This window comes from Gossypium hirsutum, chromosome D04, assembly GCF_007990345.1.
Source record: "Gossypium hirsutum isolate 1008001.06 chromosome D04, Gossypium_hirsutum_v2.1, whole genome shotgun sequence".
Taxonomy (NCBI): Eukaryota; Viridiplantae; Streptophyta; class Magnoliopsida; order Malvales; family Malvaceae; genus Gossypium; species Gossypium hirsutum.
The window spans coordinates 39,698,237-39,713,173 of NC_053440.1; the positions used below are offsets into that span (position 1 = coordinate 39,698,237).

A 14,937-nucleotide genomic window follows, 5' to 3' on the forward strand; every position below is an offset into this window, starting at 1 on the left:
TGGAATGGTTATATCTTAGAATGATTTTGGTCCATTCCTCGCCAAAATTCAAGTTGCAGGGCATGTAACACCCCTTACCCGTATTCGACACCGGAATAGGGTACGAGACATTACCATAACACATACACTTATAAACATGTTAAACCAAGTTATAAAATTTCATTCAAATTTAAAATCTTCAAATTTTTAACATGCTTTTATAAATCTTCACGTTATAACTTCAAAATACTATATTTGTAACAAATAGGGCTTCTGAGACCCAATACATACTCATGCAATTCAATACTTCATTTCCATTTCATTTAATTCACGATTTTCATGTTCACGACTCAATTCAATTTCTCAATCCAATATACATTTCAATACCATAATAATTCATTTAATTCAAATCATATCATTTGCAATTTTCGTTTAATTCACGTACAGTTCAATTTCATTAAGTTCAATACTAATACATATTTATCATTTAACTTAACGTCCCCTTTTTGCATCATTTTACACTTCAAGCATGAACTTAGCATTTCATTTCCTTTCCACTCATGTTTCCTATGCATATCACACAAGATATAACCATTACACTCAACCATAGTCGCAAGCTAGTTCGTTTTGAAAACTAACCACATGATAGACCATTTTAATAAAGATTACAAACTTTAAACCTTACCACCCTTTTATGATCACAAGCATATTTCCACCTAGGCATTTACCATCTCAATGCATAATTTTATAAATTTATTGTGGCGTAATCCAGCCACAACTTGGCCAAAGCCTAAGCATACACACCAAACATGCTAGCCAAATAAACATATAGTATAAGCATTATAAGCATGGATAAGCACCACATTTATTTATGTAGCAAACTTATCAACATGAGTTAATTCATAAACCATTTGTGACATTGCTACATACCAAATCATATACCAAGTATACCACATACACATACTATGAAACTTTATTTTCTCACATGAACTTTAACCATAACTAATAATGCACAATTATAAACATCATTTCTTTTCAATCGTTTATCGATTATAATAGAGCATTTGGCCAATTATACACAAATAATTCATATGTTCTTCCAATTTTCCTCCTCCCCCTTTCCATTCCACATCCTTAATGTAAATAACACTCTTAGAAATAACATTTTCTATAGTTTCACTATTCACTTACATGTATACTTAAAACTGTCTCTCCAAGTCAGAGTCACTAAATTACTTTTAGCTGGAGCTACAGAGCTCCAAATTAAGAATCGTTAATTTTTCCAAAAACTAGATTCACATATATTCTTACCATAATATTTTCAGAATTTTTGGCTTAGCCAAATAGTAAAGTTTATTCTTTAAAGTTTCCCCTATTTCACTGCTCGACAGTTCTGACATCTCTTCACTAAAAATTAATTATCTCATTGTACAGAATTCAGATATTTTTTCCGTTTGTTTCTCTTGAAAATAGATCCACTGAGGATTCTAAAAATATAAACTTTATTCAATAATTATTTTTGTACAATGTTTGAAAATTTTCCAAAGTCAGAACAGGGGATTCTGAACTCATTCTGACTCTGTTTAACTAAACTTCAAATATCTCAGAATATATAACTCTTTTTCTTGCTCTATTTCTTTTATGTGAAAATATACTCATTCAGCTTTAATTTCATATATTATTCAGCCTCTAATTCAATCTCCACCATTTTTGGTGATTTTTCAAAGTCACACAACTGTTGCTATCTAAACTGTTTTATTTCTAAATGTATTCTTTCATAATTTCACTTTTTCACTTTCAATCACAATTCAATTCAAAATTCACTTTTCCATTTCTAAGTCGATATTCAATTCAATTCCACACCTATATTCATTATTCAATTAGACTTAGTCAATTTCCCGATGAACACTTCAGAATAATAACAAATACTCGGCAGATTCAGCACATAGCAACCACCTTATTAATCAATGATGTCCGGTGGAATCAGCACATAGCAACCACCTTACTAATCAATGATGTTCAGTTCACATAGTAGCCTGCACATAGTACTACACATGTGACCATTACCATCTAATACACGTAGTAGCCTGCACATAGTACTACACACGTGATCGAAACTATTCGGTACGCATAGTAGCCTGCACATAGTACTACACATGCGACCTATCATTTCGGTACACGTAGTAGCCTGCACATAGTACTACACACGTGACCATCACTTTCACTTTTACATAGTTGCCTACACACAATCCGTGCCACACATGTGATCATTTCTGTCACTTCATTCTTATCCCTTTTTATTCTAAAGGTTCATTCGGGAAATTTTTACTTTTTCTCACTTTTCTTTTTATCGATCAATTTTAATTTCTCGTCTTTCTTGATTTATAACAATACATTTAACTTATATAACATTCACACTATTCATTCCAGTCCAAAAATTATACTTTGGAAAAATTACATTTTTACCCCTAAAGTTTCACAAAATTATGATTTTGCCCCTAGGCTCATAAAATAATTTTTATTCAATTTCCTTACATTTTAGGCCTAGCTGAACCATTTTTATAACTATAGCGGTCCACAATACCCACTTATTCACACACTTGTGACATATTTTATAACTTTTACAAATTAATCCTTTTAGGCATTTTCATCGAAAATTACTTAGTACAAATCGTTTATCACACTCCAAACATTCATATTCTTCCATAAAACATCAAAATACATGCATATCATTCATGGATAAATTTTTAAACACAAACCCTAGTTCAAAACAATGGTAAAAATAGGTAAATCTTGTTACGAGGATTTCAAAAACGTAAAAATCATTAAAAACGGAGGTAGAACGGACTTACAATCGAGCTTGAAAGCTTGAAAAACCCTAGCCATGGTTTCTCCATGCAATTTTCGGCCTAGGGGTTGAAGATGGACAAAAATTGGCTTTTAATTTTGTTTCTAATTCATTTTAATAACTAAATGACCAAAATGCCCTTAATGAAAAACTTTGGAAACATGCCTAACCATACCCATTTTTGTCCACCAACTTAACCAATGGTCTAATTACCATATAAAGACCTCCAATTTAAAATTTCATAACAATTGGACACCTCTAATATATAGAACTCAACTTTTGCACTTTTTACAATTTAGTTCTTTTGACTAAATTGAGTGCCCAAACGTCAAAATTTTCGAACGAAATTTTCACAAAATCATTTTGTGAAATCGTAGACCATAAAAATATAATGAAAATAAATTTTTTTCTCGTCGAATTTGTGGTCCCGAAACCACTATTCCGACTAGCCCCAATTTCGGGTTGTTACAGGGCATGCCAATTAGTCTTTAGACTTTAACTCATATAGGAAATCATTTACCTTTCACGTAAATTCTTCCAAAAGAAAATATAAATATATATATATATTTAGGGTAGATTAACATTTTCTATATTCGTATTTTGTTATTATATATAGGAAATCGTTTACCTTTCACACAAATTCTTCCAAAACAAATGCTTATGTTCTTAAAAAGAAACAGTCCTGCTAAATAATTTAGTTAATCAAGCACTTATGTTCCTAGTACCCCAATTTTCTAAGCACCCAACCAGCATAATAACACAATGTACTTAACTGAACCATCAATGAAAACCCAGAATTCAGAAGAAAAGAGAAAATAAATTACAGCATGTCTATAGATTAAAGAAAAACACAAAAATAAAAAGCCAATAAGAAAATTAAAAAATTTCTAAAATTTTAACACGATTGAAGCTAAAATTTCTAAAATTTTAACACGATTGAAAATTAAAGGAAGCAAAACCAACCAAAGACAATGTGGATTGAAGCTAAAACAATTTCTAAAATTTAACACGATATACATGATAAAAGTAAATTTTAACAAACTCAAACCAAAAAACATGAAAAACCTCACATACTTGCTAAGACCCACAGAGGCTGGCGAGTGAGTTGGCTGCTGAGTAAAGTGGCTAGGCGTCGGTTGCTCAGTTACAGCCTCTGAGGAAAGGGGGCACAGTGGGTGTTTAGGGTTTTGGGAAATCAAATAATGTGGATGGGGAAGGTAATATATCTGTAGAGCAGAACTGAGAGGATTTTGGGGTATAAAATAGAAGAACGGGTTTGTATGTTTTAGTCAAGCAAAGAACAGACTGAGAAAGAAAAGGGAATCAGGGGAGATGATATCAGCCATTGTTGGGAAAAACGTCGCCGTTTGAGAAAGAAAAGGGAATCAGTTTGTATCGAAGAATAAAAACGGCACCGTTTCAATAAAAATTAAAATAATTCGCGGCATTTATGGGAAAAACGTTGCTATTGCTTTACCTTTTGTGGCGTTTATAGGAAAAACATCGCTATTGCTTTACCTTTTGTGACGTTTATGGGAAAAACGCCACTAATGGTATATATTTACGGCATTTTCGGTCCAAACGCCACTAAAAGTTTAATTTGCAGTTTTAAAAAAGTTTTATAATTCATCTAGAACGGATTTAAATAGCCATAAAATAGTGATAACATGAATAATGCTCGGTGACGTTATATTTAGTTGGTTAAAATAGAATAGAGCATGACTTGAATAGTTATTAATAGGAATGGAATCGAGAAGTTTAATTGGGTAAAATGATGTCAAGGAATAAAAAAAGTAATATAACAAATGATATTTTGATATATTTTTATCAATAAGATTCAATATTATATTATATGATTTTATAAATGCTTAGCTATAAAACATTTCCTAAAAAAACTATAAAAACATATATACTTTTTATTAATCAACAACATAACTGTTGGCTTAGCGGTTACTAACAACCACATCGTTAAAGTGACAATCAACTACGAAAATTATTAGAGAAAAAGCTTAATTAATTAATTTTTAAGATTTAAAGACTAAAGTGAACGTGTTTTCCACCAACAGACTTAATCAAATGTTTATATATTTTTACTTGCAAGCTTTACTTTTTTTTAAAAGTAAAAATATATAAACATTTGATTATGTTATTTTTATATGAAAAATTTGTTTTAAAGGATTTTTTTGTTCATTTTGATAGGAGGTGGAAGAAGCAGCAGCTACATATACTCCAGGTACTTTATATGAGATTTGTTTTAAAGGATTTTTTTGTTCATTTTGATAGGAGGTGGAAGAAGCAGCAGCTACATATACTCCAGGTACTTTATATGAGATTAATTTAAATATTTTATTTAAGTGTAATTGATAGTTAAATTAGTTTAATATTAGTAATATTCTTATTGCTAAATAATTTTTAATTATTGAACTTCATGTATTGGTTTTATGGTTAATGTGTTTATTGTTTCAAATCTGGTTTAAGTTCGAATCGCACTACTGTTAAGGTTTTACTCTCCTCTTATAATTAAAATAATAATAATTTTAAACTATTATTTAAAATGTGTGTGTTCTCTTTCTTCTTTCTTTTTTCTATAGTATATAATAGAAACACCATTATGAATATTATCCTGTGCATAACAATAGTTAAAAAAAACTAGTTCTACATAATAAAGAGTTGAACCCACGCGGTTGAGGCCGTTAATTTGAGTTGGGCTTTTCAGATCGTAAGGCTATCGAAATCTTAAATTTGACAAAAGTCAATTTGTAGGTTGTACCAGGATGAGTACATAAGAAAAAGTTAGTAATCATGACGTTCTTGGTCGCTATAACTAACTTTTTATTATACTAATAAACCAAATTATAAAGGAATTTTAATTAGTTGAGATTATCTTTTCAAATTCTATGATTTTTTTGAAAGTAAGATTAAAATGATGTTTTAAATTCTATCTATAAAAATTAACGTACAAAAATTTTCTCTTACCAAATAGAGGAGTGATAAAAAGATTGAATGTAGTGACGAAAAGTTTGACAACCAACCAAAATACTTCTCTTAAATAAAAATATAAAATGTAAGACGGGGGTTTTAAGATAAAAAAAAAAGATAAAAAAAACTTAATAGCAGTTGGCATTGCATCTCTATAAGGAAAAAATAACTGTTCAACCAAGGAAAAAGACTGTTCAAAGTAGCAACCAAAAACATCATCCTACAAAGAAAACTAAACTGAAATAAGAAAATTCCCAAAAACCAAAAACATCCTCGATTCTTTATTTCCAATGCCCAATTGTGCTGGGGATTTCAGTTGACAGCAACTTCAGCAGACAGGAAACTGGGATGAAGAACATCTTGTCCAGATACTTTTGCATTTGACAGCTTCAGAACCTCCACAGCTTCCTCCACTTTGGCAGCCAGAGATTCTGGTGACTCTAATAGCAGCAGCAGTTCTGCATTGTCCATCTCTAACAGCATCCCTGTGATTTTCGGAACCAGATCAGGCTGCAGACAACAACAATGCCATTGAGATATTGAAACATAAATAATAATAATAATAATAAAATTCTATGGGAATTTATTTTTACCTGGTGTTTCTGAACAAGGGGGTACAATCGTTCGCCGAGTATCGTTTTTTGCTGCTCGGGGGAAGCTGCAGCAAGCATGCTACTCAGCACCTCAGATCCTTGTGATACAGCTGCAACAGAATTGGAAGCCGCTGGTGGGACTCTAGATCCTTTGTTCACCTCTCGTGCACGACCATTTGGTACATATTTAGCTTGCCCACCCCGCTGCAAAATGTAGCTCAGATATTTGAAATATAGCTTCATGACGTATAACAATGAACAAGGAAAAAGGGAGAGCAAAACAACCTGTAAGTTACTTTGATCCTTTGAAGGAATGATTGTCTGAGTTGGTTGTTGCAGTTGTGGTACATATGTGACAGAGTGAGAACCACCCTGTGGAAGAGCATGCCCGTTCATACGACCCCGGTTTTGTCTAGTTTGCCTTGGATTACTAGGAACCTATACAAAATAAAGTAAAATAGTAGATTGAATCACTAATCTACTCATTAAGATGCTTGCTAAAAGGAGGATAAATAAATACCATGGGCAACGATGATGGTTGGATTACTAGGAACCTATACAAAATGAAGTAAAATAGTAGATTGAATCACTAATCTACTCATTAAGATGCTTGCTAAAAGGAGGATAAATAAATACCATGGGCAACGATGATGGTTGAAAGGCTGGTCTGGTTGGGGGTACAAAGCCGTTAGCCCTCCATCCTGGCCTCAAACCTAAAGGTTGGTACATCATTCCTGGCCGTGGAGGTACTTGTGGAACGACGCCGGTTGGAGCTGTGTAGTAAAGTGGGTGATATCCTCCAGGGAAAATAGCTGTAGAAGGCCCTGCTAGTCCGGCCATACGCTGCGCATACTGAAGTTGTAAGTGTGCTTGTCTATCCTCCTTCCTTTGAGCGATAGCAACATACAATGGCTTGTTGTGAAACATGTAGCCTATAAAAAAAAATGCAACAATGAGATCATCGACAACTTTGACAAGAATACCTAATACCTACTTTCAACAGATTAAGATCCAACATTGCAAGTGAAAAATTAACATACCATGAAATGTGCTCACAGCTTTGGCAGCCTCCTCAGGAGAAGAAAAACAAACAAATCCGAACCCCTTGCTTAATCCTTTATTATCTCGCATAAGTTTTGCAGAAGTGATTGTTCCACACTGACTAAAATGTTCTCTCAGTTCTTCATCGGTGACTTCATCATCAATATTCTTCACATAAACATTCGAAGCCTGAAATTCAGAAACGAATAAGGTATAAAGAGTTATAAACTCACTATCATGAATTACATCGGTTCGAGGAATGAGATCAGGCATACTTTATATTTCATGATCTGCTCTTTTCGTCTTTCCTCGAATTGTTGACGCAATATTTGCTCCCGTTCTGCTTTCTTCTGTGCCCTTGCTACATATATAACCTTTGAGCCTAATCAATGCAAATGTAACCACAGATCAAAATAAGTGTATCAGTCTGTTATTCGAAGCAATTAAGGCTTAAAAATTGGTTAGAAAAACCAACCTAGTTGTGATCCATTCATCACTTCCATTGCCTTCTTAGCATCATCTGGATTTTCAAAGTTCACAAAGCCAAAACCTCTAGAGGCTCCATGTTCATCCTTTGCTACAACCAGGCTAGCGATTTTCCCGAACTCGGAAAACTTCTCTTGCAAAGTCTCTTCTGTGATTTCTGGATCCAAATCCTTAACGTACAAATTTGTATATTTGACATCAGGACTTGGCAAAACCCGATCACTCTTTTTCATAAATTTCCCAACATATCTGAGCCAAAGAAGAACAAAATTTTTTTCATAAATTTCCCAACATATCTGAGCCAAAGAAGAATAAAATTATAATTTTGAAATGACTAAATTCCAGAGAAAATTAAACATGAAGGCTCTTTCAAGAATTTTCATACATCTGCTTATCCCCAAAAATGGTGTCATTAAGCTTCTCAATAGCAGCACTTGCAGATTCCTCTGACTCAAACTGAACAAAGCCATAACCTTTACTCTTCCCATCCTCAAACGTTGCAACTTTGCAAGATATTACATTCCCAAACTTGCGGAATAACTCTTGCAGTCCCACATTATCAATTGAATCACTGAGATTCTGATATGAACAAATAGACCAAATTCATTTCAAGGGAAAAGAATAAACACAAAAATGAAAGTTATATAATATTTGCTCAATCTTTGAGTAAGATATCTGTTAAAAAGGAATGGGAAGATCTGAACCTTAACAAACACATTTCCAACTCCATTTTTTCTTGCATCAGGATCTCGAAGTGACCACATCACCCTTATCATTTTCCCATTCAGCAAGGTATGATTCTTTGCCTCAATAGCATGATGTGCTAGCCAAATCAAGAAGACGTAAACAAAGAACATTTTAGAGATGAATCATATAGAAAAAACTTCAACCAAGAAATGAACGTACAACCAAACAAGTTTAAAGATCAGAAAGTCTATCTGTTAATCGGACTCTTCGATTTTCATTTTCTGTGAAGCATTTTTGGCCAAACATATTCAGATATGGGGCATCAGATACATTCTCTAAATACATAGAAAAACTTCCATAAAATTGTTATACTTTTATCCGACTGAATCTGACACTCATCCCTACACTAATATAGCCAAAAGTAATGAAGGAAGATTAATGGTTCTAAGAAATCAACTCACGGTTTAACAAAATCAATCAATAAAAATAAAAACTAATTCTAATACCAACAATAAGATGTCTAGTAGCATTAATCATGGATCTCAATAGAGGTCTTTCAAAAAAAAAATCGATCCAACAGCAAATACTTGAAGACCAAACCTAAGCAAAAGCCAAATTCCCAAACCCTAAATATATCCCAATATCGCAAACCAAAAGAAAAAGATAATAAGAAATCTGGTATACCATCCTGAGGAGAGATGAAGTTGACATAGCCATAACAGAGAGATCTTCCGGTAGAAGAATCCCTACAAACATGAACAGAGGCCAAGCTCTTGAACTCAGAGAAAGTTTCGATAAGATTAGCGTCAGAGACGTCAGGGTGCAAGTCCCCAACGTACAATGAGACCGGCGAAGCCGTCACCGTTGCCGCCGATGGAACCGCCATTGTTATTAATTGGTAATCCCCAGTACTAAAAACCGCAAATATTCACTTTATTCCTCTTTTCTGTTATTTAGAGAGTGATTAATGACAGAGTTTTGGGGGGGGGGGTTTCAGAAGAAAATAAGAAGAGTTTTTTGCATGGACGCAAGCAAACGAGAGGAGTTTGGGACGTTAACTATAAGGAAATGCAACGCACCCCTTGGGTTAATGCACGCGCTCTTTGGGAGAGTTTTAACGCTTCCTTCATACATTTTTTTAAAAAATTTTAAAATGTATTTTTATTAATTTAAAAAAAATAAAAAAATACCTTTTATTATAAAAATAATCTAGAAAATATTTTTTTATTAATTTTTTAATAATCTGCTAACGGGTGTGCAAATTTTTAGGTGTTTAATCGTTTTACTTAATCTGAAAATCTATATAGTAATTATTTGTTCATTAAATATTTTTTTCCATATTTTATTCAATTAATTGAAAATTATTGATTTGGCATATGATAAATACAAGGCCAAAATAAAAATATAAAAGGTATAAAAGTTTATCTAAATTCTAAAAGACTGCTTCAAACTTCAAACTTCAAACTTCAAACAAACTACTTTTTTACTGTAGCTCTCAACGATTTATGGCCTCAATTCCCCAAACACCACGCCCCTTTCTACGAATAGTTGTTCTATTTTATCTATTTTATATTTTTGTAATATAATTTTTCTATTTTAATTTTATTTTTTTATTTTTTTAATTTAGTTTCCTCTCGAAAAAATTAGATTATATTTGTTAAAAAATTATATTAACATAGTGAAAAAAACAAAGTAGAGATAGTTGTATTAATTAAATTGGTTGAGGGGGATTTGTTCTTTTTGAAAAAAATTTCAAAGTGTCGTCTTCAAAAACGCTGATCTAATATCTCAATGATGAAATGTATTATTTCCCTGTAGTGGTATCATATACCCCAATAATTGACCTATATTTAATAGCTTAGGGGTTTGAATCCTACCAAGGGCGAGATGTTCACGTCGCCTCTTGGTGGGAGATCATACATTCACGTACAATTAAGGTGTCCCCCTCCAGGTACCCTACTCACCGAGAAGTGGGGGATAAAACCTTTCTTGGGGGACATGATAACACTTCAAAGATTTCTCTCAAAGGAGTCGATCCTTCCGCAACAAAAATACTAATTAAGTTGTATAAAAAATTAATTAAATTAAACATCTGTTTGTTCGATAGACCATTAAAAAAATTAAATCATTTAATTTTTTACACATTTAATAATCTAAAATAGAGCAATTTAATAGAATTTTTTCTATAAAAATGTGAAAAATAATAAATATATAAAATTTATTTATCACGTGATAGATTTTCAATCAATTTAATTTAATTTTATATTATATTATATTATCTTATAAAAATTTTCCTTTTAAAATTTGATTCTTACTTAGAATAAAGTAAAATGTTTAAAAATTAAGTATAAAATGTAAAATATTTTTTATAATTTAAAATATATATTTATCAAACAATCTAATTATATTCAATAATTATTTTTAAGTAATATATCATACAGTTTTATAATTTAAATCCACTATTTAAATTTTCAATATTAATTTTTTTTTTAGCATTTCATTTGTCAGTTTATCGAACAACTTATTTAATGAAAATATTTAAAATTTTAATTAAATAATAAAACAATCACTTACATTTTATTATTTAAAAAATTATTTTTTAAATTACTTATTTATTGTTAACTAAGTCACTAATATCTATGATCTATATCCATTATCCATAATCTATTAAGAGTTTTTAATTTTACTAAAATTGATTAATTTATTTGATAAAAAAATTATCATGTTTATAAACAAGAATTCTAATTTTTTTTAAAATACTTTTATTAAATGAAATTTATAATAATAAATAAGTCAAACTTTATATTCATTTTATTATGTTTCATTAACCAAAAAAATTATATAATAAGTAATTTTATATTTCATATATAAAATTTTATAATATTGCATTTTAAAATATAATATAATATAATATAATATAATATAATATAATATAATATATTTATATTAATTATATATTATCTATAAATAATTATCATCAATTTATTAATTGTTAAGAAAAAAAAAGGAAAAAAAACAGTTGGCTTAAAAGGACACAAATTTCTTGTTGTGAGAATAAGGAAAGAAAATGGGGTTCATATAGTAATAAAAGAAATGGACTAATTCCTTAACTAAGGCCTCCCTGTTTTCTTTCTTTTTTTCATATGGTCTTCTAATTTCACAATGTTTGCAAAGTGTGCACTTAGTTATTTCCTTTTAACATCAATTTCTAACATACACAATTTAATTGCATGTTTATATTAAGTCTTAAAACATATTTTATATTTTTGAATTTATAAAATAAAATTATTTCCTTATTCAAATTCTTAACCTTTTTAACATAAAACTTATACTACCATTATGCTTTGATATTTTATAAATTTTTATTTAATTTAAATATATCATATTTATTTGTTAAAATTTTCCAAAATTTTATTATTCAAATTTAAATATATTAATTTTCATTAAAAATTGAATATATAATCAAAATTACATCAATATTTGTGGAATGGTAGGAGTGAGCAAAATTCGATTTGATTAGAAAAAATTGAAAAGAAATTGAACTTCGAATTATTCGAATCAAGTCAACTCGAATATTTTTTTAAATTTCGAGTTCAAATCAAGTTGAATTTTCGATTTCGAATAACTCGAATATGAAAATTAAATCAAAATTAAAGTTTAATGCATACAAATGCATCAGATTAAATTTACGTATAATATTACAAATTATATTAAAATTCATGTATAATTTAAATATTTATCTCGAAAATTAATTGTATTTTGATTGTTTTGATTTAATAAGAATTTATTCATTAAAAAAGCAATTAATAAGGGCCACGTGGATGAAGATGAATGGAGGTTGAGTTGCTTAGGTGTCTAAGCAAAAGAGGTAAGATGAGGAAAGGGGTAAGGATGGGATCAGGAAACTTTCATAGTATGTTTAACTATAATATTATTAACGGGGAAAAGAGTGTACGGACTGGAGAGATGAAAATGGGAGTTTTGTCAAACAGAATTTGCAGAGAAGACTTGAAGCCTGGCGATCACATTTACTCCTGGAGATACGCCTACATCTATGCGCATCACGGTTCCATTTCTTCTTTTTTCCCACTCTTCATTTATTTTTTCATCGATCAATGATTTGATGAATTTTTCAATGTTAATGAAATCAGGGATATACATAGGCGAGGGAAAGGTGATCCATTTCACCCAATCCCAAGGTGGTCGAGAGATCGGCACCGGAACCGTCTTAGATCGTGTAATTTTCAGTTCATCATCTTCAGAGGCTTCTAATTGCGCCGCATGCGGCGATCAATCGGGTCGCTACGGCGTTATTTCTTCCTGCTTGGATTGCTTCCTAGCCGACGGTGAGTTATACCTATTCCAATACGCCGTTTCACCGGCTTTGTTTCTGGCGAAACCCAGGGGAGGAACCTGCACCATTGCCGCTTCAGATCCCACATCCGAAGTTCTTCATCGTGCTTCCTTCCTACTCCATAACGGTTTCGGCGTCTACCATCTATTCAAAAACAATTGTGAAGACTTCGCGATTTATTGTAAAACCGGGTTGCTGGTAATCACAAGGATCAGCGTTGGTCGGAGTGGGCAAGCGACGTCGTTCTTGGCGGCTGCTAGCGCCATTGTTTCTTCACCGTTGAGATATTTAACGACTAGCTTTAGTGGCCTGGCTGCTGTTGGTTACGGGATGTATTGTTTTAGCCGCTTGGTTTCCGACATCGGGGTTCGTCGTGATGTGGAAAAAGTTGCGGTTGAAATGCTTGTTTCCGCTTCTGCAGGGTGCCAGGAAACTTGATGATCTTCACACTGAATTCAATTTCTTTGTAATTTGAACTCATAATTGCAGAATATTGGATTCAAATATATGCTTGCCTCTATTTATAAAACCTACGTATATGGCATGTTTGGAATATTTTACCTATAAAGACCCTTTTCTAAGCTTATTTATGAAATGGGCTAATTTTTTAATTATTTACTAGAGATAGCTGAAAATGATAAAATGCATTTATGGAGGAGCGTTTTTGGGTAAAATTTCAGCAAAACGTACCATTGGGAGAGCAGTTTTGCCATGTCAACACAAAATGCACTGACGTGGAAGCATTTTGTTGACGTGGCAAAATCGCTCTTCAGGGCGCGTTTTGCTCGGTGTTTTTTTTTCCAATAGCTACTTAATTTTTTTACCGTTAGAGGGTCCAACAGTCAAAAAAAATTCTATAAAAACCCCCTCCTATATTTTTCATACCTTATTTCTTCAAAAATCGGCAAAAAAACTCTCAAATTTCTCCTTAAATTTCTCAAAGCTCTCTTTAATTAATTATTTCCTTTAATTTTTTTTCTAAATTAGTATTTTTTATATAATTTTAAAAATATTTGATCGTGTTAGTAATGGCCGGGGAATTAATTCGTCTCAATTATAAACATATCTCCGTCAAACAAATGAAAATGGTAAGGGTTAATTTTAATTTTTGAATATTATTTAATATTTTTTTATTTTATGTAATTTTAATTAATTTTAATTTTATAATTTTTTATAACAGTATGTAGATCGGGTGTGTTACAATATTATATTCGTAATATGTCTGGTCCTCCATCACCATTGATGGAAAATTACTTGAGGCAAGCGGGTTTTTGACACATGGCCACTATAGGCCGGAGGTGTAAGTTGGGCCTGAAACTCATCAGCGCGTTAATAGAGAGGTGGAGACCCGAAACGCACACATTTTATCTTCCATATGGAGAGTGTACCATTACTTTGGAGGACGTGCAGTTTACAATTGAGATTGTTGGTGGATGAGTCCACACTCACCAAGTTCGTTCAATCTGCTAATTAGGGAGTCGTATGCTACGATCTTTTGGGTGCGATTCCGGATAATATTTATGGAGGTCGGATCGAGATGGGCTGGTTACGAGACACATGTCAGAAGCCGGGTAATGATTCGACTGAAGTAGAAAGAATACAATATGCTCGAGCATACATCCTTGAGATGATTGGAGGTTATTTGATGTCAGACTTGTCACGAAATCTCGTACTGAGGTGGCTACTAAAACTCGTTGATTTTAGAGCAGTTGGCGAATTTAGTTTGGGGTCTGTCGTGTTGGCAACATTGTACCGGGAGATGTGCGGGGCGACGCCACCAAATAAAGCCAAAATCGAAGGTTGCTTATCACTACTACTATCATGGGCTAGATTTCGCTTTCCATTTTTACGTCTTCGAGTGAGCCACACATATACATTCCCACTCATAACAAGGAAAAATTTATGTTTGATTTTACAATTATTACATAGATTTAAAATATAATTGTATGCTAAAATTTTATTTAATTAGG

The 14,937-nt window shown here is 31.9% G+C and overlaps 2 protein-coding genes across 2 annotated transcripts; one reads left to right on the forward strand and one right to left on the reverse strand.

Moving 5' to 3' along the window:
• Positions 1 to 5,924: 5,924 nt before the first annotated feature.
• Positions 5,925 to 9,641, reverse strand: LOC107899510 (polyadenylate-binding protein 7). Its single transcript, XM_016825243.2, has 10 exons — positions 9,298 to 9,641; positions 8,631 to 8,749; positions 8,312 to 8,505; positions 7,916 to 8,175; positions 7,716 to 7,822; positions 7,440 to 7,629; positions 7,036 to 7,331; positions 6,685 to 6,837; positions 6,400 to 6,603; positions 5,925 to 6,316 (listed from the first exon to the last, which is right to left on the reverse strand). Exons 1-10 carry the CDS (start codon positions 9,497 to 9,499, stop codon positions 6,119 to 6,121), a joined length of 1,923 nt encoding a protein of 640 aa, XP_016680732.2. The 5' UTR covers positions 9,500 to 9,641; the 3' UTR covers positions 5,925 to 6,118.
• A 2,884-nt stretch (positions 9,642 to 12,525) lies between these two features.
• On the forward strand, positions 12,526 to 13,522 carry LOC107898451 (protein LEAD-SENSITIVE 1). The gene is made up of 2 exons (XM_016823923.2): positions 12,526 to 12,679; positions 12,765 to 13,522. Exons 1-2 carry the CDS (start codon positions 12,529 to 12,531, stop codon positions 13,403 to 13,405), a joined length of 792 nt encoding a protein of 263 aa, XP_016679412.2. The 5' UTR covers positions 12,526 to 12,528; the 3' UTR covers positions 13,406 to 13,522.
• The last annotated feature ends 1,415 nt before the right edge of the window (positions 13,523 to 14,937 follow it).

What these genes read in the sequence shown, in the direction of transcription:
- LOC107899510 (XM_016825243.2), bottom strand. Translation starts at nt 9,499, where the DNA reads ATGGCGGTTCCATCGGCGGCAACGGTGACGGCTTCGCCGGTCTCATTG. An exon ending in AACCATCATCGTTGCCCATG is followed by an intron (nt 6,838 to 7,035) that starts GTATTTATTTAT and finishes TATTTTGTATAG; the next exon opens with GTTCCTAGTAATCCAAGGCA. An exon ending in CCCTTGTTCAGAAACACCAG is followed by an intron (nt 6,317 to 6,399) that starts GTAAAAATAAAT and finishes TGTTGTCTGCAG; the next exon opens with CCTGATCTGGTTCCGAAAAT.
- LOC107898451 (XM_016823923.2), top strand. Translation starts at nt 12,529, where the DNA reads ATGTTTAACTATAATATTATTAACGGGGAAAAGAGTGTACGGACTGGA. An exon ending in CTACATCTATGCGCATCACG is followed by an intron (nt 12,680 to 12,764) that starts GTTCCATTTCTT and finishes TAATGAAATCAG; the next exon opens with GGATATACATAGGCGAGGGA.